General features: G+C 39.0%; 1 protein-coding gene and 1 long non-coding RNA gene across 6 annotated transcripts; both read left to right on the top strand.

Moving 5' to 3' along the window:
• Positions 1-1,426: 1,426 nt before the first annotated feature.
• Positions 1,427-6,261, top strand: LOC143846246 (uncharacterized). Of its 5 annotated transcripts, none has more exons than XR_013234714.1 (3): positions 1,427-1,656; positions 2,655-2,799; positions 5,879-6,261. It is a non-coding gene; the product is annotated as an uncharacterized LOC143846246 (long non-coding RNA). The 5 variants fall into 5 exon arrangements; XR_013234713.1 differs by having other exon boundaries at positions 5,876-6,261; XR_013234710.1 differs by having other exon boundaries at positions 2,655-2,981.
• A 14,307-nt stretch (positions 6,262-20,568) lies between these two features.
• Positions 20,569-24,747, top strand: LOC143892667 (Raffinose synthase family protein). The gene is made up of 4 exons (XM_077397442.1): positions 20,569-21,864; positions 22,667-22,844; positions 23,175-23,542; positions 24,109-24,747. Exons 1-4 carry the CDS (start codon positions 20,644-20,646, stop codon positions 24,670-24,672), a joined length of 2,331 nt encoding a protein of 776 aa, XP_077253557.1. The 5' UTR covers positions 20,569-20,643; the 3' UTR covers positions 24,673-24,747.
• The last annotated feature ends 1,182 nt before the right edge of the window (positions 24,748-25,929 follow it).

The following is a 25,929-nucleotide window of genomic DNA, read 5'->3' as shown; positions in this document are numbered from 1 at the left end:
GATCACATCCCTTGATCCACCCAGCTTCGTTTATGGTTTTCTGAAAAAAGAAGAAGCTAAATTAGTGATTTTTGTAGGCCTTTATCATACAGATGAGATGCTCATTCTGCATGCGGCCAGGTTCATTTAGATCGCTTCATGATGTTTTTTTCAGATCAACGGTCTTGATTACACATGTATGTTTCCCTTCTAGGACCCAAAGTATGATCCAACTGTATTGTCAAAATAAATACAAAAATGGCTAGAAATCCAATTTCATGAGGAGCCTACAACAAATTAATTCTATTTCATCAGACATAAAATTATAACTGTATGCTAATTTTTTTAAAAAAAAATTTCCTAACATCTTGACCTAAAAACAAAAGATTATATCATATTCGTTGATGCATGAGAGACCCCGCCGACGCACAAATTTAACAATGTGTAGGCAGGGGCGGAGCCAGGAATTTAAACTTAGGGGAGACTAATTTACACTTGGGGGGATTGGGGGGGCCATATCCACTAAACTACCTAAGCATGCATGGCTGTACATGCATCTTCAATGGGATTTTTCAAGTCATTGGGGGGGCCATGGCGCCCTCATGCTATATGCAGGGGCGGAGGCACATATTAGCATGAGGGCGGCCATGCCTAATTTGAAGATTAGTGGACTTAATTGGGGCCTTCTCTTTCGGCCTTGAAGTTCATAATCCATACGTGGAATGCAGCAAAAGTTTAGAATACTGTTGTTTTTTTAAACGTCTGCTTTTTTGTCTCATTGCTCTTTTAAGCTTCAACTTGGTTCTCATCTTGTTTCCTTTCGGTAAGGCGTAGAGCAATAATCGATGGTCAAATTGGCGTTTTGGAGGGTCCACGTGGTGGGCCCCCCCATCTCGAACACAACTGGCAAGTAAATAATCCAAAAGTTCTCGGTGGGCCCCTTAATTATGGGTGATGCTAGAACAGAACACCTTAAGGCTGATTCATATCGTGAAGATTTTAAATTAGGGAAGTGATATATTCACCCCCTTTTCTTCCCCGGTCCACACCTCACAATCTTAAACGAGGAGGGGTGTATTGCCCAAAAAGGTCTAAAAACACCGTGCTAAAATTCACGTTACTAAATGTATAGGATTGGGTGATTCAGCAAGAGGCGATCCAATAAAGGAACGGTTCAGATCATTCAGAAGTGGGACCCACGAATCAATTTTCGTACGGTTCCACTTCCATCGATAGAATGGTGCGCGGGGTGGGGACAAGGCGGGGATGAGGATTAGAATTCCCCACTGGGAGGGGATTCCCCGCCATCCCCGAAGCGGGGATGGGAATGGGAATGCGACATCCGGCTTGCCCCGCCCCGTTGCCAGCCCTAATCCCAAATAACTCAACTCTCCTCTTAAGATAAAAAGTGGGTACTGATATTTGCACTACCATATATTGATAAATACACAAATGCCACCTTCTAGTTTACATTTAGTCCGCTGCTGAAGTGCTGAGACCTTGAGTTGAGGAATCGTAAAATTCGTAATAGGTTTTGACAAGGTGAGTTTGTGTCATTATCGAAACATGATAGTGAATCATTGGTTTTCGTGAGATGAAGTTCATCTTCTTGGAGATTGAGGGTTGAATTTGATTACAGGATAAGAAAATTTGCTGGTTTTTCGGATTGAAAGGAAGGTATGTTAGCTTGAACCTGTGTTCTCTTCTCAATTTGGTTTGATTTGTTTGGTACATTAGTTATGATGAAAATAAGGTTGGGTTTTGGATGGTCTGCGATAATTTTGATGTTGCCTGTGTAACATTAGGGTTTCTTTCTGGAATGATTATCGGTTTTTCTGTTATTTGATTGAAAATTAGGGTTTGTAAGATAAACACTCGGGTTTGCTTTTGGTTTGAGCTAATTTTGTTTCTCGTGTGTTTTAGAAGTTATGGGATGAGAAATTTAAGGATCCAAAGCTTTTGAATGATTGACAGTGTATTCTGATGATCTGATGGAGAACGTAGGTTTTTTTTTTTTTTTCTTATTTTGATTTTTGCTGTTGTTAGATTGAAAATAATGATTTGTAATGCAAAATTTAGGTTTAATTTTGATTTTGATTCAATTTGTTGATTTTGATGAGGCTTAGGAGCTGCTTGAGGGAAATTGATAAAAGGCCTCGCTGGTTTGATGTTATAATGTTAGTGGTAGAATAGAAGTAGGGTCTTTTGAAGCCTAGCAGAGGAAAAGAAACATTAGGGAGGTGCATTTTAGAAACAGATTGATTTATAAGGATTCTTCCAAAACATATCATTAGCACATTTAAGAAACACCCAGCTAGGGAGATGCATGGTCGACTTTGAATTGATCTCAAGACGGCATTCTTAATATCAACTATCAAATGCCCTGTGGTTTCTGTTAGTTGCATCCCTTCTTTTTTTTTTTTTTTTGGGGGGGGGGGTTGGGTTGGGTTCTTGCTAGCAAAGCCCATTGAAGTATTAGTGTTTGTTGGATAATTGGGATTTTTTTTTCTATTAGACATTCAATGTTTTGAAATTTGAATTTATTATAGTTCCTCTTTCTGCTATTGGGGTTTCTCTTAATATTCCTTGGTTGAAGTCTTTAGAAGAATGGATTTTGCTTTAAATTTTGGTAAAAATCAATGAGGCTGGAAAAAAAATTCAATGTTGTATTTCAGGCACAGTTTAGGTGTGCAACCCAATTTCGTTTTGCGCCAATCTTGTGTGTAAATTTGCAACGTAAGAAAAATTGAGATTGAAACTTTAGACGAAGATTGCTCCCAAAGTGCTACTGGGTTGGTCTCCCAAATGGATTTTGTACAGGTTTCCTTGTTTCTTTACTCTAGCCTGCTTATATTTTCATTTCATTTTGTTTCTTGAGAAATTACATGGACATAATGAGGGCACAACGAAGTGCCCCCTTGATAATTGATCCAATGTCTACCACTTATAGAATGGGTTGTTGTTGGATCAAATATGAAGGGCGGCACCATTATTACGTGCAGGTACGCCCTGACACTATATAAAAACTCTTATTTTTAATACATTATATTTGAATTTCTTGTTTATATTTTCTATTTGTTAGATATCAATGTCACCTTTCAGTCAATTTTAGTTGGATATGTTGAGTGCTAGCTATTTTAATCATACTAGTAGTTGTGATTGTGTTTTCTTTGTTGCTTGTATTTTCTTAAGTTCCTTTCTTCTTTGCTAACTTGCTCGGTCAGCTATGGACTTTCCTCCCTCTTTTATAAATTTATTCATTACCCTTCAAAAAAAAAAAAACAATTGTGATTATGATTTTGCTTAATATGTGGAAGCTTGTTATTGCTTATTGTTGCATACTTGTGGAGCTGCATGTTAATGAACTAGGATAATTAGTTAATCCAATGGGTAGTTAATTGATGATCTCCCACAGGCTGGTCTGCTACTCACAAGCAAGACCAACCCCGTTGAGCGGGATGAAGCTGATCATGTGTAGGTGATAAGTCGTCCTGATTCCTCAGAGGATCAGGATAAATGCATGCCTGTTAATATGCATGGATCTGATATTTGCGATGAGTCAGATGACCCGAGTCAAGTAAGACTTATGCTGCTTGTTGTAATTCGGCGACACCTAATTAGAGATTGCTTGGAGCTTTCTGGAACTACCCCACGACATGTGTATCATGCCACACGTGTTGTAGACCATTACCTATAGGTACAAGATTGATCATTATTATTGTTATCATGCGAGAAATCGGTCTTATTGGACCCGTGTGCCCTTAGCTACCCTTCACCTTGTTAGGAAGTTTTAGTTGATGATCACTACTTTGGCATGCTTACCTGTGGTTGTGATCGATTCGACCGATTGGGGCATTACTGGGAAAGCATCCAGACTGATACGAAATAACATGTGTACTTTGAGAAAGATTCTGTGATATGATATTATGAGCTTGTGGATCTGATTGTCGATTTGGGATTTTGATCATGGTCATGGCATTCACTTATATTTTATTATCCACCGGAGATTTGCAAGTTGTTTTCTAAAGGTACGTATGATGTTAAATCTACTTATTTGGAAAAAGAAGTTTGTGAAGCATTTGTTTACTTGATGAACTAATTAGTGTGTGCTGGAGTGGGTGGAGGGTCTGTGCTATTAACTCGCGTATGATTGGAGCTAATTCACTTTGATATGTATATCATGCGGGTCTAGGGTAGGCTATATGGAGTTGAGATGTTGCCGTGCTGGTTAGATGGAGATTTGGTACGGGTTCTCGACGTTGCAAGGATGCTCGATTCGAGAGATCTCATCTATTTAGGTCTCAGTATGAGGGATCAAAGTTGGATTCTTGATGGGGAGCTAATTAGGGCTTAATCCGTGCCATCGATTTGATTGGGAAGTACATTGATGTTTAACATTTAAGTGATAAATGGCATTATTGTTAATATGTCAAATATTAAGGATATTTTCACTGATGGCATACTTGTAATTATTGAGAAGATGAAGGGTTTGTTCCTATAGTGTCTCTTATGTGTAGAGATTTTGTGGGTATAGTTAGAATCATAATTAATCCTAATTTGAGTGCGACTAGGATTACATGTTTCTCTTTTCTACATGAGTTGTGAGATTCATTCTAAGAGCGATACAAAAAAGGAAACTGTAATCCATTTCTCTCCTCTTCCCCTATGCTCTTATGAGTATCCAGCCTCGATCTCGGTCATCCATCTTCATCTGACCTGAGATCTAACGAGTGTACGGTTACGAACACCCTCGTGTTGTATATGACCCATTTTGAGTTTTGATTGTCTTCCACTCCATCAGATTTTGGTGTATGAGTGACGATTTACCTAATTACGCGCCTGGTTCAAACATCCTCGGATGAAAATTTTCTGAAGTTGACTTCCGTACCGATCAGTATTGGCTTTTACAATAAAGCATGGAAAGGGTTAAGATTATCATAGAGAACTCGAGGATGATTGATTATGAGTCTAGCAAAATGGCTATCTGTAGAATATTTGTTCTCTCATATTCAAGGATTGTGAATAAGTTATTACTCATTCAAAATGCAATGCCCCATAAACATTTTGTGGACTGGTTGGGCTCTATTCCATTTTTTGTGATAGGGAAGCTTGTTTGAACCCACAACCTCGTGGTTGTCATAGGAAGGACTTTCCAAATTACAGATTGGCTCAACCCCTGTTATATTTGATCTGCAAATAAGGCTTTAAATTTTGGTTTCAGACTCTCAGTCACTACGGAAACAGAAACATCTCAGTTTTGATTGAATAATTTGGTGGAAATCCTGTAAAAATCACAGAAACGTACATAGACATTTGAAGATAGAATTTTAAGATGAAACTTCAGAAAATGCTGGAATGAACACAAATATACACGCTTGAAGACATCACATAAGAAAGAAAGCAATCGATAGTGGTTTAATAACATCAAGCACCTAGTGATTTGTGCTGTTGTGTATGTCTGATAATTCAGTACATACCACATTTCACACGTAATTCATATAAATATGTGTACATAGTACATAGTACATAGTACATACACCACAATCCACATGCAATTCCTATAAATATAATTACGCAATACTTACTCATATAATATACCACTAATGCCGCCCTTACGATTTTGATTTTGATATGCGTTTTGGTTTCGGTATTATTTCGGTGGGGATTGAAATAGAAACATTTCACTCATTTTGTCAGTTTTGATGGAAATTTAAAACCATGTCTGCAAATGATGTGGAATGTCTTTCCAACTGAGAAACAGGCTCAAGCCCAGTTCTATTTCATGTTTGATTTGAAAATAATGTTTTCTTCATGATTCTTTTGGCGTCTACCTGAACATGAGCACTGAGATTTTGCGAGATTTTAGCCATGATTTAGTGACACTTTGAATTTTCAGCAGACGTGCGTGTTGACATGTGTTGACTCTGACACATGTGTTGGCGCCTATCGACACTCCTTCCGACGCTTGTAAACATACTCCTTTTTCTAGTTTCTGATTTGTGCTACCCCAAGCCCAAGACTAAAGATTGTAAACATACACTAGTAAACAGAATCTGCTAAGCATCTGACAACCATTGAATATGTTTTTGCTGCTAAACCTAGAATTAAAGAACTCAAGAAAATTGCTTAATTTCAACGGTTAATATGGGATGAGTACACAAGGATAATATCTCAACAGTTGCTTGGTAAGCTCCTTGCTTATATCTTATATGCTCTTTGCTTCCTATCCTACTTGTACAACTTGGGGATAATATTGCTTCAATTTTCCGCAAGAATTTGGCATAGTTTGTCTCGTGGTTGCATAAAAAAAGAAAATATCTTTTTTTATCCATTGTACTAGTTCTTTTTTGTTTTGTTTTGAACGTTAGTAAGAATTTATTAAAGAAAAAGAAGGGCACAGAGAGAGTCAACCCAAAGAGTAAAATGCTTAGCAAGATGCAACCAAGAAAAAGGAAGATAAAATACAAAGCAAGGCCTAAGTCAAAAAATCAAACAACTCCAAAGCCTCCCTCTCAACTCCTTCCTTAGCCAAACAATCGGCCACACTATTAGCCGATCTCCTGACATGATTAAAAATGATAGAGGACCCCTCAATCTTGTCAAAGATCTCGTCAAAGAAATGAGCAAATCTCCTTGGCGGAACCAAAGATCCCGTGTACTAGTTCCTAGTTGTAATGATCTCAAGACTTGCATGAAATGGTTTGAAAGACATTTTTGTAACTCCTTGAGAGTTTAGACACATTTCTCAGCACATAAAAACCTATTTCTTTTTCTGAAGAAACTATTTTGACTCATTGCATTACATACTTACAAAAAGAAATCGATCTCTCGTAGCTATGATGAATTATTGCAGACCTAAATTTCTTAGGTTCAGAAAACACTTGAACTATGATGAAATAGGGAAGATGAATTATCATGTTTGTGTGATTCCATGCAATATGATCCCTACAATACCCCCAAAATTTGCTAAAGGTCATCCGTACCATTTCTTTCTCTAAGGATATGAAACACAATAAAATAAGTAAGAGAATAGTGGTGAAAATTTGAGTTTAATCCCAGATCAGCGTTCGTATCCTAAGAAAAAAAATCCTTTCAGCATTTGCCCAACTGTAAGGATAGTGTGTAAGAGAATAGCAGTGGAAATTTTGTGTTCAATGCTCATTCCTTTGCATTGATAACATGCAAAGGGATGAGCCACTAGAACAAATCCAATCTTTTGTTCTGCATTAACTTACCAAAATAGATACCTTATATCCACCCTGGGAGCTTTGTAAATCTATTTATGTACTTGTTGAATCTAATAATGTTCAACAATTTATTATTAGCATGCGTTACTTAAGCACGACTCATCATATTTTGCCTTGTTGAACCAGTTAATGTTCTTGATTAAAATATGTACAATCAGAGTATTTCAATGAGTACAAAGAAATATCCTAGAGAGTTGAACCCTAGCTTTCAACAGTGAATCTAATTAGTCATTTCCCAATATACAAAGAATAACCCCTCCCTCGATTGGCAGAACAGTATGAGAGAGTGCTCTCATCACAAATCGAAGACCTTGAAAATCTGATGCCAATGATGAATTAGTAGTGGAATCTGATTTCGTAGAGGTTGTTTGGATTAAGTTAAACGATTTTAACGAAAAAATTGGTTTCACTGAAATAAATTTTTAAGTAAATTGAGTTTATTGAAATCAATTTACCCTATTTGGATGAGAAATGTTCAAAAGCCGGTTGTGAATGATGGATAGAACACTTCAAATCTGTTTGTCTTGTAGCTATGACATGTAGTGTGGCTCATGTGGATGTGGGTGAAAGTGGGTTGATCTTAGAACTGGCCACCTTGTCTTTCACATTATGTCAAGGTTCAAATTTTGGTGTTCCATAGGTTAAGTACCACTGGTTTTTAGGGATATATTTGGTAGAGTTAATGGTTTTGTGGTGGAGTAGGGTTCTGGTTTGGGTTATGTTAGTGTTTGGCTAGGGTCTTGGGCTTGGGGTAGCACAACAAAGTTTAAGGCTTTATCTGTTAGAGTGGAATTTATTTTTTTTATGACAAGTAAAAGAAAGATATTTCCTTTGATATTCATGTGGTCTGTAGGACATAGGTGGCCTTATTGTAATTGAAGATTTCCAAGAAATATATAAAAGGATAAAGGGATAATGGTGTTGGATAAAAATTTAAGAGTTGGAGCGGGATTGGGATAAGGAACTTTGTATCTTAATTTGAGTTCGTTACACACATCTAGTTCATGATGCATTGATTCTCTTCATCAAAATAGAAATTGGGGAATGAGATGAAAATTAGTTATTGAGAAAGCATATGAACATGTGGATTGGAAATTTATGGATTTTGGGATATATTTCTTTTGCTTGTTTCTCCATCTTTATCAATGAGATGCCTGTTCGTTTTTCTGTAGTAATAGACAGATCATACAAAGAATCCTCTTTTCTCCATTGTCATGGGTGAAACATTAAGTCCGATCATCAATCATACTTAGATGTGTGAATTATCTAAAGGTGTGGAAACATCCAACCCTCTTAGTTATATCTGTCATTTCCAGTATGCAATTTATGTAATTGTATTCTCTAGAGACAGAGAGGATGACTTGAGAAATCTTTCAGGTGTGCTATGCTTATGTGGTTTGATGCTATATTGAATCCCATGAATAATCTTTCTAAGATCTCTTTGATTGGACATAATCTGGAGCATAGTTGCTGTGTGGATTTAGCCAATTTATTTGGTTGCAAATATAAATATCTTCGTTTGATGTATTGGAATAGGGATTCCTTCAAAGAGATTGTGGCCTTCAGTTATTGAGAGGTGATAAAAACCTTGCAACTTGGAAGAAAAAATGGATCTCGTTTAGTGTAAGAATCACTCTGATTAAAATTACATGTTAATCTATTTTATGTTGTTGTTTAAGTTCGCAGGTTCTGTGGCTAAAAGGTTGGAAATATTACAGAGAAATTTCCTTTGGGAGGTCTGTAAACCTAACAAATAAAAAAGTGTAGGAATTGATAATCTCAAATGAAGGAATTGGGCCATTGTAGGTAAATAGCTTTAGAGATATGGGGAATAGAGGGATGCTTTTTGGAGAGGTGTGATTTTGAAAAAAAACAAATGGATCGGAAGGTAATTTTGGGGATGTGTAAACCACCCATTATGGGAATAGTTATGATGCTTGGAGAGCCGTATGCAAGATTTTTAATAAAGTGGAATCAATCGCTTTGAGTTGGCACAGAAGGTGGAGGAAACTTACATTTCAACGAGGCATCCAAATAGAAGTTGGGTTTGAGACTTGAGTTGAAGTTTCTCTGTACGATCCTTCTTCAGTATTCTAACCAGGGTTGGTCATCCGTGTAGTCCCCCATGTGCACTTGCTTGGTGATCTCCAGTGCCCTTCAGAGTGACAACTATATGTTGGACAACCATTGCAAAAAAGCATTAATATTTTTTTGAGACAGATTAGTACTTGTGACTTCAACAAAAAAAATTTGTTGAGACTGACCGCCCATTGGTAAATCATATTTTCATCCATTGTAAGGTTGTTACTGCAGGGAGGGAATTGATCATGATTGCATTTGGGTACAATTGATCTTCCCCAGATCTGTAGGTTAATTGGTAAATGTTTGACACAATGTTAGACTTGGTAAGAGAGGTAAGATGTTTGCTGCATAATCCGTGTTTGATTATATTTGGTTTACAGAAACATCAGAATTCTAGGATATTCGACGGCTTAGAAGCTCATGTTCGGACTATTTTCCCTAGAATCAAACTTGATATTTTTCTCTGTGCATATTGTTCGCCGAAAAGTAGTGCTTTGTGGGTGAAAATGTTTAAATGGGCTCCCCAATTGCTTAAAACTCAACCTCTTTCGGGTAAATCTGGGTTCAGTTGACATTGGTAATTATATTGGATACGACCATGGTTCAACTTCCTTCATATTCTGGGGCGATTGGGCCTGGTTATTCTGATGAGGTGGAAGTTAGAGCGCTCTTGGAAGTATTAAAGTCATACAACTGCATATGGACATGGATCTTTGCGTAGAAGAGGATTTTGTTAATTTTTTCTTGGGCTATTTGCGAATGCTTGGGTCCTAGAGAACACAAGCCTCTAATGTGCGATATGAATTTGGCAAGGAATTTGAGGTTGTGTTGAGGGTATCGCTCGAAACTCAACTTCGATGGTAGCTCAACATTTAATCTGATTCTGGCTAACATTAGTTATATCAGAGATGACCTTGGTGTTAGGGAACCGTGCATCGGTTCAATAATAATAAGCAACCACAGACAGAAGTAAAATGGCAAAGACGGGATAAAAGAATAGCAAGCACATAAGAAAGAACAATTACACCAGGGTTTGTTAACGAGGTTCACCAAATTTGGCTACGTCCCCGCACAGAGGCACTTCTGCGAATCCACTATACTTTGAAGAATACAGAGTTACAGTGGTCTTCTCACAAAATCACTTATGGTCTTCTTACAACTTTGATAGTCTCACACTATCTCACAAAGATACCCTCTCAAGGGTGTACACAAACAATGTGTTCCCTCTCTCTATCTCTCACCATTTCTCTTTCTCACTCTCACTCTCTTTCTCATAAACTTCTGGTTTATGTTGGTGTGGGATGAGATATAAATGAAGGGGGGGAGAGCCCCTTTTATAAAGGCTTAGTGGTGAGCCCCGCCCATGGTTGGTAGCTCACCAATTTAGAAAATGAGAGGGAAGTGGCCGTCATATTTAAGAAGAGGGGGGTTGTTAGCGATCTCCTTTGAGAAGAGCGGTGGGTCAGTGGCAGCCCATGTGCTGCCACCAATTGTTGACTTCAATAACAACAATCTCCCACTTGAAGTCAACATACAATGCTGCAAGCAACTTGGCTTCTGGTTCCTGTGCCTGATTCTTGTGTCTGATTCTTGTGCCTCTGCACTACTCCTTATCAATGGCTTGGAGTCATACCAATGGCTGGAGTACATAAAATATGCTTTTCTCTGTGTACTACCTTGGTAAACATATCCGCCGGATTCTTGGAGCCATCAATCTTTTCTAGTTTCAACTCGTTATCTTTCAATGCTGCCCGGATGAAATGATAACGTCTTTTGATATGTCCTGTCATTGAGTGATAAGCTGCATGTGGCAGCACATGGGCTGCCATCGACCCACCACTCTTCCCAAAGGAGGTAGCTAACAACCCCCGTCATCTTCAATATGACGGCCACCTCCCTCTCATTTTCTAAATTGGTGAGCCACCAACCATGGGCGGGGCTCACCACCAAGCCTTTATAAAAGGGGCTCTCTCCCCCTTCATTTGTGTCTCATCCCACACCAACAGAAACAAGAAGTTTTTGAGAGAGAGAGAGAGAAAGAGTGAGAGTGAGAAAGAGAAAGGTTGAGAGATAGAGAGAGGGAGCACATTGTTTGTGTGCACCCTCGAGAGGGTTTTTTTGTGAGATAGTGTAAGACTATCAAAGTTGTAAGAGGACCATAAGTGATTTTGTGAGAAGACCACTGTAACCCTTGTGATCTTGTGAGAAGACCACTGTAACCCTGTATTCTTCCAAGTACAGTGGATTCGCAGAAGTGCCTCTGCGCGAAGACGTAGCCAAGTTTGGCGAACCTCGTTAACAAACCCTGGTGTGATTGTTCTTTTTTATGTGCTTGCTATTCTTTTATCCCGTCTTTGCCATTTTACTTCTGTTTGCGGTTGCTTGTGATTATTGAACCGGTGCACGATTCCCTAACAACTGGTATTAGAGCTCTGGTCGTCAGGGTATCATCGAGCGATTTGGTGACGTTACGATCCAAAAGCAACAAAGATGGCGGAAGATAAAATTAGAATCGAAAAGTTCGATGAACATGATTTCGAATGGTGGAAGCTTCAGATCGAGGACTGTCTTTATCAGAAAGATCTCCATGAGCCACTTGGTTCGATTATCCCTGTGTCTTTTGAGCCAGTTGGGTGACTGATTCCAACGAGGTGGAAGTTAGAGCGCTCTTGAAACGGATTAAAGATCTCACAATCTCATATGGACAAACATATTTGGGGCCTGTTTGTTTTAGATTATGACAACCGATTGTGGAGTTCCTAACCGATTATTGGACTCAAATTTAGTGCAATTCTCGGTCCAACAAGCAGTTGGGGACTGCACAATGGGTTGTCATAATCTAAAACAAACAGGGCCTTGGGTGTAAGGGGATTTCTTTTAGCATTGTTGCTTGGGCTAATGGCTAATGGCTAATGGCTAATGCTTGGGTCCTTGAAGACTTGCTAACATCACATTGTACATTAGAGACTTGTGTTGGAGCTATTCTGTCTTAGACTCTCATTTTCCTTTTGTTTCCAATGGCTTAGAAGCTATCTTCAGTTGATGTATCTGTCCGGGAAATATGGTGGAAATCTCCCTCTCCGCCTCCATTGAAAACAGAGTAAAGAGAGAGCTGGTTTTCACCCAATTTTTCCGCCATTGTTGGGTTTCGAAGAAGAGGAACAGAACATTTCCTCACCTAAGAGATTATCAACGCTGAATCAGCGTCTTCTCGAGAGGGATAACATATGGGAAATCCTTTCAGAAAGGCCCCTTTCTTTTTCTTTTCTCTGCAAATGAAGAGAAATTATTTGCCACCTAAATTGAGATACTGAACAACAATGGATGCCAGATAGTGTGCAAACATGATATACATTGTGGGCCCTATCATTCAACAACGTGAGATAAAAAATTTCAATGGGTACCACATTCGTCTTCACAAGCCATTAAGCCCTAAACGAGGGTTATGCTGAGCCAAAGTAGTTAAGGACAGCTACCTGTCGACTAAAGAGGACCCTTAAGACACGTGGTAGACCTCCATAGGACATTAAATAGATGTAAAAGAATCTGGTTAGTGGGGTGGATACTCAGTATCTGATCTGTTAAAAAAGGATCTTGACCCTCCTTTCAACTAGATCAGATCAATTGCGGATTCATGATCCAAGTAGGGGCACATGTCCCAATCTGATTAGCATTCAATGAATTACAATATACCCTTGACGACAAATGTTTTTTTTTATAACATGATGTAATAAAAATTAAAAAGTATTGTAGTAAATTTTATGACAAATATGTAAATTGGGATTTGCTAGGGTCCCATTCCGCGGAACGTCTGTTGCATGAGAGAGCAGCCACATAGGCTCATTATTCATGAGGTGGCTGCCCACTCATGCAAAAGACGCTGTGAAACGCCTTTTGCGAATGTCCCTCGCAAATCCCATGTAAATATTCCTTCATTCTGGCACGTTGGAGCAAGCATTGCGTAACTTTTGCAATGGTAGTAAAATGGACTTATTTATTTTTTTGTTGGATACTAAACAGTGCAAATCTGAATGGATTTGGCATAGAAATCGATCCCAAAGAGACCAAGATTGGTGCAACCCTATCCCCAAGAGAGCGTGCATAAATGCTCCCATATTTCCAGGTTCTAGAAATCTCAAGATGCAGGAGAGATTTTTAAAACCTGAATTTCTCACTTAAAATTCAAGAAACACTGTCAGGACAGCATATAGCAGCTTGATTATGAACCCTCGTCTACACTGTTCTCAAACTAAAAACCTGGATTCTAAAATCCACATATCCAAACGGCCCTCTATTGTGTGTGTGTGTGAGAGAGAGAGAGAGATGAGATAGGGCTGGAAATGGGGAAAATAGAACACCTATGTTAAACAGGTGATTTATTTCTCTGTTTTCTAGCCCCATCATATGCTCTCTTTACTCACCATCAAATCTCTCTCTCTCTTACCTGCCTTCTCTACACCTCTCTCCCTGGTTACTCCCAAAAAAAAATTCATGGTTGCCACTAAATCCTTCGTAGTAAATCATAAAAAATGTAAAGATGAAAATACTGTAGCATAGTGTAAACATGATCGCACATCAAAAACATTCCCCTAGGGCTAGCTCTTTAGGTCAATTTTTCGTTCCCAGAATAAATGAGCTTTACTCCTCAAGATTGTTGTATGTTCTATATGAGTCTTTACGTTACTTGATCTTATTATTCATCCCAGTTAGTCCGAGACTGATCCGAGTTTCAGAGATTCATCGGTTCATAGAGAAATTTGATTAGACACACATGCAGCCACACATACAAGGTACAAGAAAGCACATACAAATTTGATTTTAAAAAAGGGAAATGATTTCTGCACTCCGATGTTTTGATAAACAGGCGCTCCAATTTTTATGGTGTAGCATTTAAAGGGCAGTCAAAGGAATATTACGGTTTTCAAAAAGCTCTTAAAGGCCTTTAAATACTACTCGACAAACAGGTGGAGCGCATGTATATCAAAAGATTCAAAACAATGGAGCGCCGAAATCATTTCCCTTAAAAAAAGGTGACTGGTTTATATGTGAAAAACCTCGACACTTTGTATTGGAATGTCGTCATAAGAGAAACAAGAAGAAGAACAAAACCTGGCTCAGGTCGGGTCTGAGGAACTTTCCTCAGACCTCCTATAATAGCAAAGAGTGAGGGGGTGTGGAAATATCAATTCCATGCTTACTTTTTATTTTCAAAAGTAATTGATATTTCCACACCCCTTGCTATTAGACCATTAGCAAGGGGTCTGAGGAAAGTTCCTCAGACCCTGACCTGAGCCAAGTTTCATTCCAAGAAGAAATATTAAGCGAACACACATCGCGAAAAAGCTGTCTCAAGCCAATGAGGCTGAAGACCCGCACCTCTCGGCCACAATTTCAAAGTGAACCTCGTCAGTAATTTGAAAAAGTGGTGGGTGGACAATGTTGACACAAAGCACATCTGTTATGGCATAATCATTTTTCCTCCAAGAGCCAATAGAGAGTGGTGAACAATTTTTTCATGTAGCGGGTAAAGGGAATGTGCTGTTAAATCTTACGTTCGAATAAGTTCTCAAGTTGATCGAGATGTAACATGTGCAAGATATCTTGAAGAATACGATGTTAGAATCAATGCTTATTTTGAGTCCAATAATTGATTTTGGACTCACAATCGGTTGGCATAATCTTGAACTAACAGCGCCTAAGCAAGAAAGGCGTCAAGATGGTCTTCAAGGATAACAAGATTAATTTTATCCGAGGGTGGAATCCTCACGTTGAACTGTGGGGCTTGTTGACCATTGGGACACAATACTTGGATACATTATTCTCGTAATGAGTGTCCTAATTGGGTAAGTTTTGTCTTGAAATTACCTAGTCAATTGTTCACCAATTTTTTTAGGGCAATGATATTTTCACTCCCCCTGAAGTATGCATTCGCTCCCCTCTTAACGTGATTTGACGTCAAAAAGCGTTAAAGTTGGCCACTGTTAGGGGTGTAAACGAGCCGAGCCGAGCCGAGCTTGGCCAGGCTCGGCTCGGCTCGTTAAGCTCAAATACTAGGCTTGGGCTCGGCTCGGGCTCGAACTAGGCTCGGGCTCGGCTCGGCTCGGGCAGGCTCGGGCAGGCTCGCGAGCCGCTCACGAGCTTGGGTTTATCGAGTTTCGCATATGGCAAATGGTGGTAGCAAAGGTAAAGGTTCGTAGCAAAAGTCAAAAAAAAAGTAATCATTAGTTTGAAAAATGTAAAATAGCTTATTTATATTGTTTGAAATGAAAAATTACGAAGAACAGGTACTATGTTATGACAATTAATAAATAAATAACAAAAAATTATAAAAATTATGACAATTACGAAAAAAAATTAATTTTGAACCGTTTGATTTGCGGTGATGTTGACAGAACATACCTACCCTCACCTACCATCAGTACGTTATTTTTGCTTTTGTACTTTACGAGCTTTAACGAGCCGAGCCGAGCCGAGCCTGGCCTAACTCGGGCTCGGCTCGTTAAGCTTAACGAGCCGGCTCGGCTCGGCTCGTTAAGGATTCGAGCCGAGCTCGAGCGAGCCTCCGAGCCCGAGCCAAAATTGACACCCCTAGCCACTGTTCATGTTATAAGAGGGCGAATGCGTACTGCAAGGGGAGTGAATCGAGCCATTGATATTTGGAATTCGCACATATAGGCTCATAGGCATTCTGAGTCACTTGATTCTTGAGTTGATTGGTTGATTTGTGCCTGCCACTTGCCAGAATATCTATCTGATAAAATCGCGGTCCCGTCGAGCTTCAGCACATTCCTTGGACCTTTGTGGAGAGTGACAAGGTGGACCCGTCATGAAAAAAAAAATTGAAACTATTTTGAATTCAAAAATTTCTTAGCTATTTGATAATTTTCAATGTGTAATTGGGAACGGAAAGACGTCCAAAACGGAGTTCCACTCTGGAAATACCCTTGTTCAAGGGTTAAATTTTCAACTCAATGTCATCCCTACAGCCGAAGGTGACAATTTCCAACCATGTTAAATTTGGGTTTTCACTAATCTCGGATGTATTTTCATTAATAACAGAGATGGCTTAAATAAGCAATTACAGATAAAGATAAACATAAGAAAAGAGATAAAGATAAGAACAAGAGATGAAGATCATCCTAATCTCTATTTCAAAAAAAAGATCATCCTAATCTATTCATCTTCCCTTATCTAATCATCCTAATCTAAACCAACTACCTAATCTGCCACCAAGCAATCCAACGGTTAGATCCACTTATCTCAACAAACCAGGTCTCTAGTTTCAGTTATTATGGTGTCGAAGTGGTAACCAGCTGGCTGCTAAGAAACTGATTCAGAACATTTAGGCCACATTTGGATACTCACAAGATTTAAATTTGGATATGTGACATTTGCAGTTGAGATTTGGAACTCGATCAGATCATTAGATTTCCAAATCAGCTACAACAGTGGAAAAAAATTCGATTTCGAAATCTGTTTGGCAAGACATTATTTGGAAATCAATATTTATGACTCTCTCTCTCTCATACAACATGAGCATGACGACGATTGATGTATTTTGTATCCAAAACTCATTTCCAAATCCAAATACAAAAACATGAGGTATCCAAAACGTGGCCTTATTCGATTTTGGATTGTATGTTGGCGGTGAGGAAATTCCAAGTCCATGTTGGTAGCCCAGTGGTTATTTTTGTTTTTCTGCTTTAAGGAGATTTTATTTTATATGATGTGTGCGCATGAAGTCCAGTATTTATTAAAAGTACAATGGCCAGTGGGGGCCATTTCAAAGGAAGATCCAAACCGTTAATCTGCTAGGGCAAAACGTAAATAGGTTCTACCCCAAAAATCATTTCCATAGGATGATCCTGACCCTCCATTCTGAAGGGTCAGGATCATCGTATGAAATGGACCCAATGTACTTTTTGAAAAATAGTGGACTTCACGTGCACAGAGCATATAAAATCTCTTGCTGGAAGTAGCTTTCATTCGGACTAATTCAGACTATCTTTCTTGTTTTCCCTTACACGTGTCAGACAAGAAGAACTCTCTTGTTTTCTCAAAACGGGTTTGCGTTTTGATAGCAGCTCTTAGTTGGGAAATGCCTTGCAGATTAAGGAAGAGGATATGAGGAATTATAGTTTTTAATTTAAAAAAAAAACAAAGACCAAAGCAAGCGGTTGGGTTTGTTACTTGACCATATCTTCTATTCTTGTAAGTGTACTTAGCCAGCAATCGCGATCACCGTACACGCATGCCCATCGCTCCACGTGTACGGCTCGCAGAAAAGGACATTAAAAAAGAGTGCTCCACCGAATTTCATCGTGTATCAGATTCTCGGGTCCTTCAACCGAAAGAAGAACAGTAGATTATGTACACATCGAATTATAGAAAGCAGTGCAAAAAGAGAGAGAATAAATAAATAAAGTGAGTAAGATAAAAAGGGATTTACTAGCGATCATCGCAAATGCCATTTGGCGGATGGGCTGTTGCATTTGAGAGCAGTCACCTCAGATGAATTCCTTCTGCGATGGTCGCTAGCAAATCCAAGACAAAAAAAAAAGGTTGTTCCCTCATAGGCGGCACGGAAACCACACCACACGAAATTGAAGATTCTTCGTCTAAGACTCTAAGTTGAGTTTTGAGACCCCCAACGTTGAAGTCAGGGCAGTTTTTTATTACTTCCACTCTCTCTTCTCACGTCATGACACGTGGCAATTAAGCACCGACTCCATTTAACAACCATTCTCCATTCAAGATAGCGTTCTGTTTTCCACATCCACGCGTTACCAATCAGAGATTGCCACGTAAGAGAAGCTTCCAGGCACCTTAAATGTGAAGAGTGGTCACCGACAACCAGCACCGGCTTTCAACCATTCATAACTGCCTATTTCTTATTTGTTTTGGATTTTGAGAATTGGTTTCAATTCCAATATTGTGTTTAATTATTTGTTTCGGACTCAAAAACACGATCCTCAAAATAGAAAAACAAATATACCCACCTGGATTTTACAATACATGGATTATAAAATCCAGGCTTTAGATTATAGAATCCAAGTTTCAGCTTATAAAATACAGGTTTTTACAATCCTGGAGTATAAAAATCCATGTATTCAAATTTCAAAAGGCCCCATGATCTAAACCAGGCTTTAGATCTAAACCATTCATTTGTTGGACCAAACCTATCATGTATAGAGGATGATCCTAACCCTCCAATTTGCAAAGTTTTAAAATGAATGGCATAAAATGAATGGCATAGTCTGTTAGGATCATAATGGTTAATAAATGAATGGTTTAGATCACCCAATTTGTTGGGCCCGCTGTATCGTTTTTGCTACATTTGCATGTCTACAAGTTTATTGTTTAAAAACTCGTTAATTAATTTATATGATAGGCGGGGGTGTATTTTCATGCAAATGAAAGTAGTTGGGCATGCATATCTGGTCTCTGCTCGAGAAAGTTAGTATCATAAAAAAAAGGATAATGCAAAAGTATAAAAATTATGTATAGTGGGACCATATATTTAGATGATCCAAACCATTCATTTGTGGTCTCTTCTGCATAGAATAGTCCCAATCCTTCACAAAAATGTTAAACTCCCACCTATCATATAGAATCATCACCACTTGTGGATGTGTTCGTATGTGTTGAATACGAATAATGCTGAGGGAAAAAGGTGGAGAGTGGAGAAGGTTCAAAATAGTGAAGAAGACACAAATGGAATATGTAAAGGAGGATGCGATGGAAAAAGATGGGGAAGATCCAAAGCTATGAAGAGGACCGAACATCCAAGAATGTGTATATTTTGTCATTAAACATAGACCATAAATACTCTATCTTAAAAAAAAACAAGGATAAGTGTGATTCCAACTAAATGATGGAATTATACTTATTCTCACTATTTGAAGCTAAAATATATTTTAGGGACAGAAGTACTAATGTGGGATGTAATTTATTTAGAACAGCTTAGCCTAAAAAAAAGGCAATAATCCATGGTACTGATGTGGGATGCAATTCATTTAGAACAGTTTAGCCTAGCTAGAAAAAGAAGCCAATAATCCATGTTAAGATCTTATTCAGCGATCAAATAAAGCCTTGAGAATATGAAATCAACTTTTTCTTTTTTGTGGCCCACCAAGGGATGTGGGGTCCGCAGAATTTCTTGGGTAGGACAAAGAAGCGCCATCCAGAATATGAAAGGCACAAATTCCAAAACTCCATTGTACAGGGATTCCTTACAAGGATGTCATGTCAGACCCACATCTCACAACTTGGTACTTAAAAGCACTAGAGTAATCTATAAACCTTACAAATGGGTGCCACTAAAGTGGCCCAAGATTCAATTCTCCAGCACTTGTAACCTTGATTTACATAGTAGAGTCTTATATTTCGTAGTAGTGCGTTAAAATAAAGCTACGTTCACTTGTTTTCCCGGAAAAGGAAAAGAAAATGTTTCCTTGGAATCTGACGTGGTATTAGGAAAAGAAATCCAGGGAATCTGTGCAGGAAAAAGTTTCCGTAGGCTGTTCACTTGCATTGGAAAAGGTTTCCAAGGAAACTGCTTGTCCTTCTTTTTGCACTAGTTTTCCAGGGAAACAAAATCCGTGTGTTTTTATCAGAAAATGAAATCCCTAAAGGATGGGAAAATAGGCTTTTCCATGTCATTTTTGCTTTTTTGCAAATATTCCACATGTGTAATTATATTTTGCTTGGAAAGCAAGTGAACACTAAAATTCTGTCTTATCAAGGTCTTGTCAGGGAAAAAATAAACTGTTTCCCAGGAATTTGCTTTCCTGGGAACGCAAGTGAACAGAGCCTAAGGGAACTCTCTTTCCAAAAAGGTTGAACAGTGGATCAAAAGACTGAAATAGCGCTGGATAAATTGAATAGTGCTTGAAAATAAAAAATATGATTTTTTCACCCCCTCTGCAGTAGGTATTCGCCCCCAATCACGTTAAAAGGGGGGCGAATGGGTACTGCAGGGGGAGGTGAAAATATCATCGCCTTATCGGAAAGGGATTTGGTAGATATGGTTTTAAAGAAAAAAGTGAGAGAGATTTTATTCAAGGTAGATTAATTTTAGTAAAAGTTAAAAAAATTATTTGTTTTCTATATCTATGCTTATAGGGCTATTATCAAAAGAAGAAAGTGTGGATATCCTTTCCAAAGAAAAATGAAGGGTAATATACGGACAAATAACAACTAACACGTCAATATCACTGGGTTTCTTTTTCTCTCTTCTGCCTATATAAATATCTGATCCTTGGACCTTCCCTCATCAACAAATTACCTTCTATTTCCTCCTCTCTTCTCTTCCTTTGCCGCCTTTGTGTTACAAATGGCTCCCAACATAAGCAAAGGTGCTCCGGACATGCTCACAGACTTAATGGGTGATGATCAACGGCCATCATCGTTCCATCTAGAAGGCAAAAATCTCACAATCGACGGTCACCCTTTTCTCCTCGATGTCCCTTCAAACATAGTACTAACTTCCTACTCGCCTATTCATGCCACGAAGGCCACTAGCACACCGGGTTGCTTTGTCGGGTTCGACTCAGTCGAACCACTGAGTCACCACGTGGTCCCACTCGGCAAGCTTTTGGGTATCAGATTCATGAGCATATTCAGATTCAAAGTATGGTGGACTACCCATTGGGTGGGAAACAAAGGGAGCGACGTGGAGCACGAGACCCAGATCATGATCCTAGACAAATCCGAAATCGGACGGCCCTACGTTCTCCTCCTCCCACTCATCGACGGTCAGTTTCGCGCCTCGCTCCAACCAGGGCAAAATGACTATCTTGACCTCTGCGTGGAGAGTGGCTCCACACGTGTCACGGCCTCTACTTTTAGAAGCTCTCTTTACATGGCCTCGGGTGAGGACCCTTACAAACTTGTGAAGGAGGGTATGAAGGTGGTTAGGGCTCATTTAGGAACGTTTAAGCTTTTAGAAGAAAAAACCCCACCGGGTATAGTAGATAAGTTTGGGTGGTGCACGTGGGACGCTTTTTACCTAAAGGTGGACCCCAATGGGGTTTGGGAAGGGGTGGAGGGATTAATTAAGGGGGGGTGTCCTCCTGGGCTTGTAATAATCGACGATGGATGGCAATCCATCTGTCACGATGATGATCCGATCACAGATCAAGAAGGGATGAATCGGACGGCTGCGGGTGAGCAAATGCCATGTAGGCTTATAAAGTTCCAAGAAAACTATAAGTTTAGGGAGTACCAAAGCCCATGTGGGGAGAGTGGGATGGGGGCATTTGTTAGGGATCTTAAGGGTAATTTTAAGAACGTGGAGTATGTGTACGTGTGGCACGCGTTGTCTGGGTATTGGGGTGGGGTCCGGCCTAATGTGAAGGGGATGCCGAAATCGACGGTGATAGAGCCTACGCTTACGCCGGGATTGAAGATGACGATGGAAGATCTGGCCGTTGATAAGATTGTGAATAATGGGGTTGGGTTGGTCCCACCTGAGATGGCCCACCAGTTGTATGAAGGTTTGCACTCTCATCTTGCTTCCGTGGGGATCGACGGTGTTAAAGTGGACGTCATTCACGTAAGTTCTCGAATGCTATTAAAAAATGCAAGGTGTCCATGCTTCGTGATTTAAGATTGTTTGCTATTTTTGAGGCACTTTCCTTTTTATATATGTCTAGAAGAGCCGAGAGTTGCTAGCAAAACGGGATCCCGTACTGAACAAAAGCAAGATGGCCTCCTATGGTGACACGTGCGCATATCCCCCATAGATGGTAAAAGGGAGTGAAAATGGCCTAATCGATCGGTCATTTTCACCCTTTTATTTTCAGCACCGGATCTCTCGTTTTAGAAATGTTTTCCTAACATCTATGTTTCCATGGTTTATAAACATGTGTGCATATTGGGAAATGATGATATGTGCACCCCCTTTTTGTATGTCTTTTCCTAGAAATGATGTCATTTTCGTGAAAAGACAAATAAATGGATGAAAATGCACTGATTTCACCTTCAGGGGAAAATAGCAGCAAAAAGGGGTGGAGATATAATTTTTCATTGCTAAAAATTATAGGTAGGACTATCAATTAGTAGGACCGTACCATGAATGGGTGGCCAGAGTATTCCCCAAGATGGGTGGTCCCCAATCTGTCAATGGACGATTAGGACAGGTGTAGATTTGTGGGTCATAATACAGGTGGTCCCCACCTTAAAAAATGCTTGCATTTTCACACCTTTTGTTCGACTATTCTTTAAAACAAAGTCAAAATCAAGAAATAACAAACACATGGGGGTGGAAATGCTTAAAATGGGGTTGAAGATTTCATTTTCCTATATAAATTTTGGTGCATATATTCCTGTACAATAACAGTTGTGTTTTTTATCAGTTGCTAGAGATGTTGTGCGAGGAATATGGGGGTAGGGTGGATCTGGCCAAAGCTTATTATAAGGCAATAACTGCTTCAGTAAAGAAACATTTCAAAGGCAACGGGGTCATCGCCAGTATGGAGCACTGCAACGATTTCATGTTTCTCGGAACCGAAACTATATGCCTTGGCCGTGTCGGTACGTTTCCTATATCTTTTTATATAAATTAATTCTTTTTTACTTTATGTGTATTCTAACAAAATATCCTTAATCACACCTCACCAGAGTGCACCTAACAAAATTTAAGATAAAATAAAGGCTACTGATATTTGCACTGCTATGTTTTGATAATTGCACTAACTCATCTTGTCTTACATCATTTAAACAGGTGTCAAAAGATATTTATGCTCATTTAAACAGCTGTCAAAAGATAATTTTCATCGAGTAGTATATAATTAGTATAATTAGTCCTGTAATTTTAATGTTTCTAAGATGCTTACTATATGGAGATTTCTAAATGATAAATAGGGGACGATTTTTGGTGCACTGATCCGTCGGGCGATCCCAACGGCACGTTTTGGCTACAAGGTTGTCACATGGTGCACTGCGCTTATAACAGCCTTTGGATGGGAAACTTCATACATCCCGATTGGGACATGTTTCAGTCGACTCACCCCTGTGCAAAATTCCATGCCGCGTCTCGAGCAATTTCTGGGGGACCGATTTATGTTAGTGACTCAGTTGGAAAGCATGACTTTCAACTCCTCAAGAGCCTAGCATTGCCAGATGGAACGATCCTACGGTGCGATTTCTACGCCCTTCCGACTAGAGATTGCCTCTTTGAAGATCCCTTGCATGATGGAAAAACTATGCTTAAGATATGGAACTTGAACAAGGTAAGACATCTAAATCAGAAACTCTCATTTTTTATTTCTAGTTATTATTATACTGAGAACATATCTCAAAACTCTATTGAGGAAATTCTTACATCACGGATTAATAATCTGCCATAGTTTGAAAACCTGCCTGGTTAACTTGCGACTCTGTTTGGTTAACCACAAAAGTGCTAAGGATGTTTTGGACTCAAAATTAAGTGTAAATTTGAGTCCAATAATCAGTTTTGGACTCATAATCGCTTCTCAAAATCTAAAACAAATCTGTTTGTTTGTGATTATGCCAACCGATTGACGTCTGTCAGTTCAAAACCAGTTATTGGACTCAAAATTAAACGTAAATTTGAGTCCAATAAATGGTTTTGGGCTCATAATAGGTTAGCATAATCTTAAACGATCAGGGCCTTAATACTGAGTCCAGTAATCAGTTATGGACTCACAATCGGTTCTCAAAATCCAAAACAAAAATGAAAAAAAAGAAAGAAGAAATCCTCTTATTTTGAAAATATAAAACCTATCAATAGCTAATGGTGGCTTTCCTCATTTCTTTCTTATTTTCTTTGCAAAAGTATACTGGAGTTCTAGGAGCATTCAACTGCCAAGGAGGAGGATGGTGTCGTCAAGCCAGAAGGAACAAATGTGCCTCCGAATTTTCGCACATAGTACACTCCACAGCAAACCCCAACAACATTGAATGGAAAAATGGAAGGAATCCAATTTCTACTGAAGGAGTGGAGTTATTTGCAGTATATTTGTATCAAGCAAAGAAGTTGGTCCTCTTGAAACCTGATGAAAATATTGAAATATCTCTAGAGCCATTTGATTTCGAGCTTCTTACAGTTTCTCCAGTGAAGATCATATCAAAGAAAATGATTCAATTCGCTCCAATTGGGTTAGTAAATATGTTGAACACTGGCGGTGCGATTCAATCACTCGAATTTGATGACAATGAGAGTTTAGTTCGGATTGGAGTGAAAGGGAGTGGAGGTATGAGGGTATTTTCGTCCGAAATGCCGAAAGCTTGCCAAATTGATGGTAAAGATGTGGCATTCAGTTATGATGAGAAGATGGTTGTGATTGAGGTTCCATGGCCTAATTCTGAAGAATTATCTGTAATTGAATATTTATTTTGATCCCAACAGTGGATGCTTTGTGTTTCTTTCTTATAAAAAGTTAGAAAATTAATAAATAAAGGAGTTTTTGTCAAATGTATAAATCTTTTCTTATTATTCCATGGGTGATCATATATCAGAGGAATAGCTTGCTGCATTGAAAAGGAATTAAGTAACCTATCATATATGCATAGACTTTACTTAGCTACATCTATAATGGATGTATTTTGGTGGCCGTACTAGCTTCCTGTGAAATTATTTGCAAACTTGTAATCTCTCTCTCTCTCTCTCTCTCTCTCTCTCTCTCTCTCTCTGCATACATGCATATACATAAGCATAGCAGATGAAACCGATTCCTTGACTAGGCACTTAACCAATGCAGTAATGCCTTACTAATAGCCCCCCAAGAACTTGAATGGATTGCTAGACTGGACCCTTGCCTTCCGCTCGTCTCGTCTATTGATATTCCTGATAAGAATACTTTAATCCGCCCATTGTTATGTGAGATTATGGTGCACTCTTCCAATCTCCAAATTCCAAAGATTTGTGCTTGTCTCTCACATCAGGGCGTTAGATTTGAACTGCTTTTACAGGCTTCCCTAAGACCTAAACCTAGGGTTAGGCCTCACTAGTAGATTCCCACTTTATATGGACAAATCGGTCGTCCCATCACTAGTAACATAATTAGTTAATTACCAATATAACTATCATCAATCTGTAATTAAGGTAAACTATATATTTTTGTGCAAATCCCCTTAAATAGTTTCCCAATTTGTTACATCTATTAAACCCTCATTTTGAATCGAGTTTTAACATGGGATGACAGAGGGATGCACCAAATCACCCATGAAAAATATCTACAAGAGCGATGGGAGAAAAAAAAAAAACCGCTACGGTGATGACAAAAAGAAAAGAAACGGTTCTCATTAATGGTTGTAAAATAGAGGAGATCAAAGATGATTTGCCTTGTGTTTATGCGGAAAAAACGTGATGCTTAACTCTAGATCTCAAAACAAAAGATGGTTGATAGAAATTATAGGTTAAATGGAAAGGATGATGGCTCTGACGGAGGGACTCCGGAGCGCCCCGAATGGTCACCAAACAAGAAGTAGAGCTGTCTCCAAAGCATTTCTCATAGTCATATTTTTTCCAATACAGTGGGCAGTGATAAATCAACCCCTGGTATCTTAAATCGACCCCAGATCTCTATCTCTCTAAGCACCTACATGGGGTCAATTTAAGATATATAGGGGTCGATTTATCACTGCCCCATAGTTC

The sequence above is a fragment of the Tasmannia lanceolata genome, unplaced genomic scaffold, assembly GCF_043159265.1.
Source record: "Tasmannia lanceolata isolate RefF3 unplaced genomic scaffold, GAP_Taslan_0.1 ptg000015l, whole genome shotgun sequence".
Taxonomy (NCBI): Eukaryota; Viridiplantae; Streptophyta; class Magnoliopsida; order Canellales; family Winteraceae; genus Tasmannia; species Tasmannia lanceolata.
The sequence above is the reverse complement of the archived record's forward strand: the minus strand, read 5'-3'. Positions and strand labels throughout refer to the sequence as shown.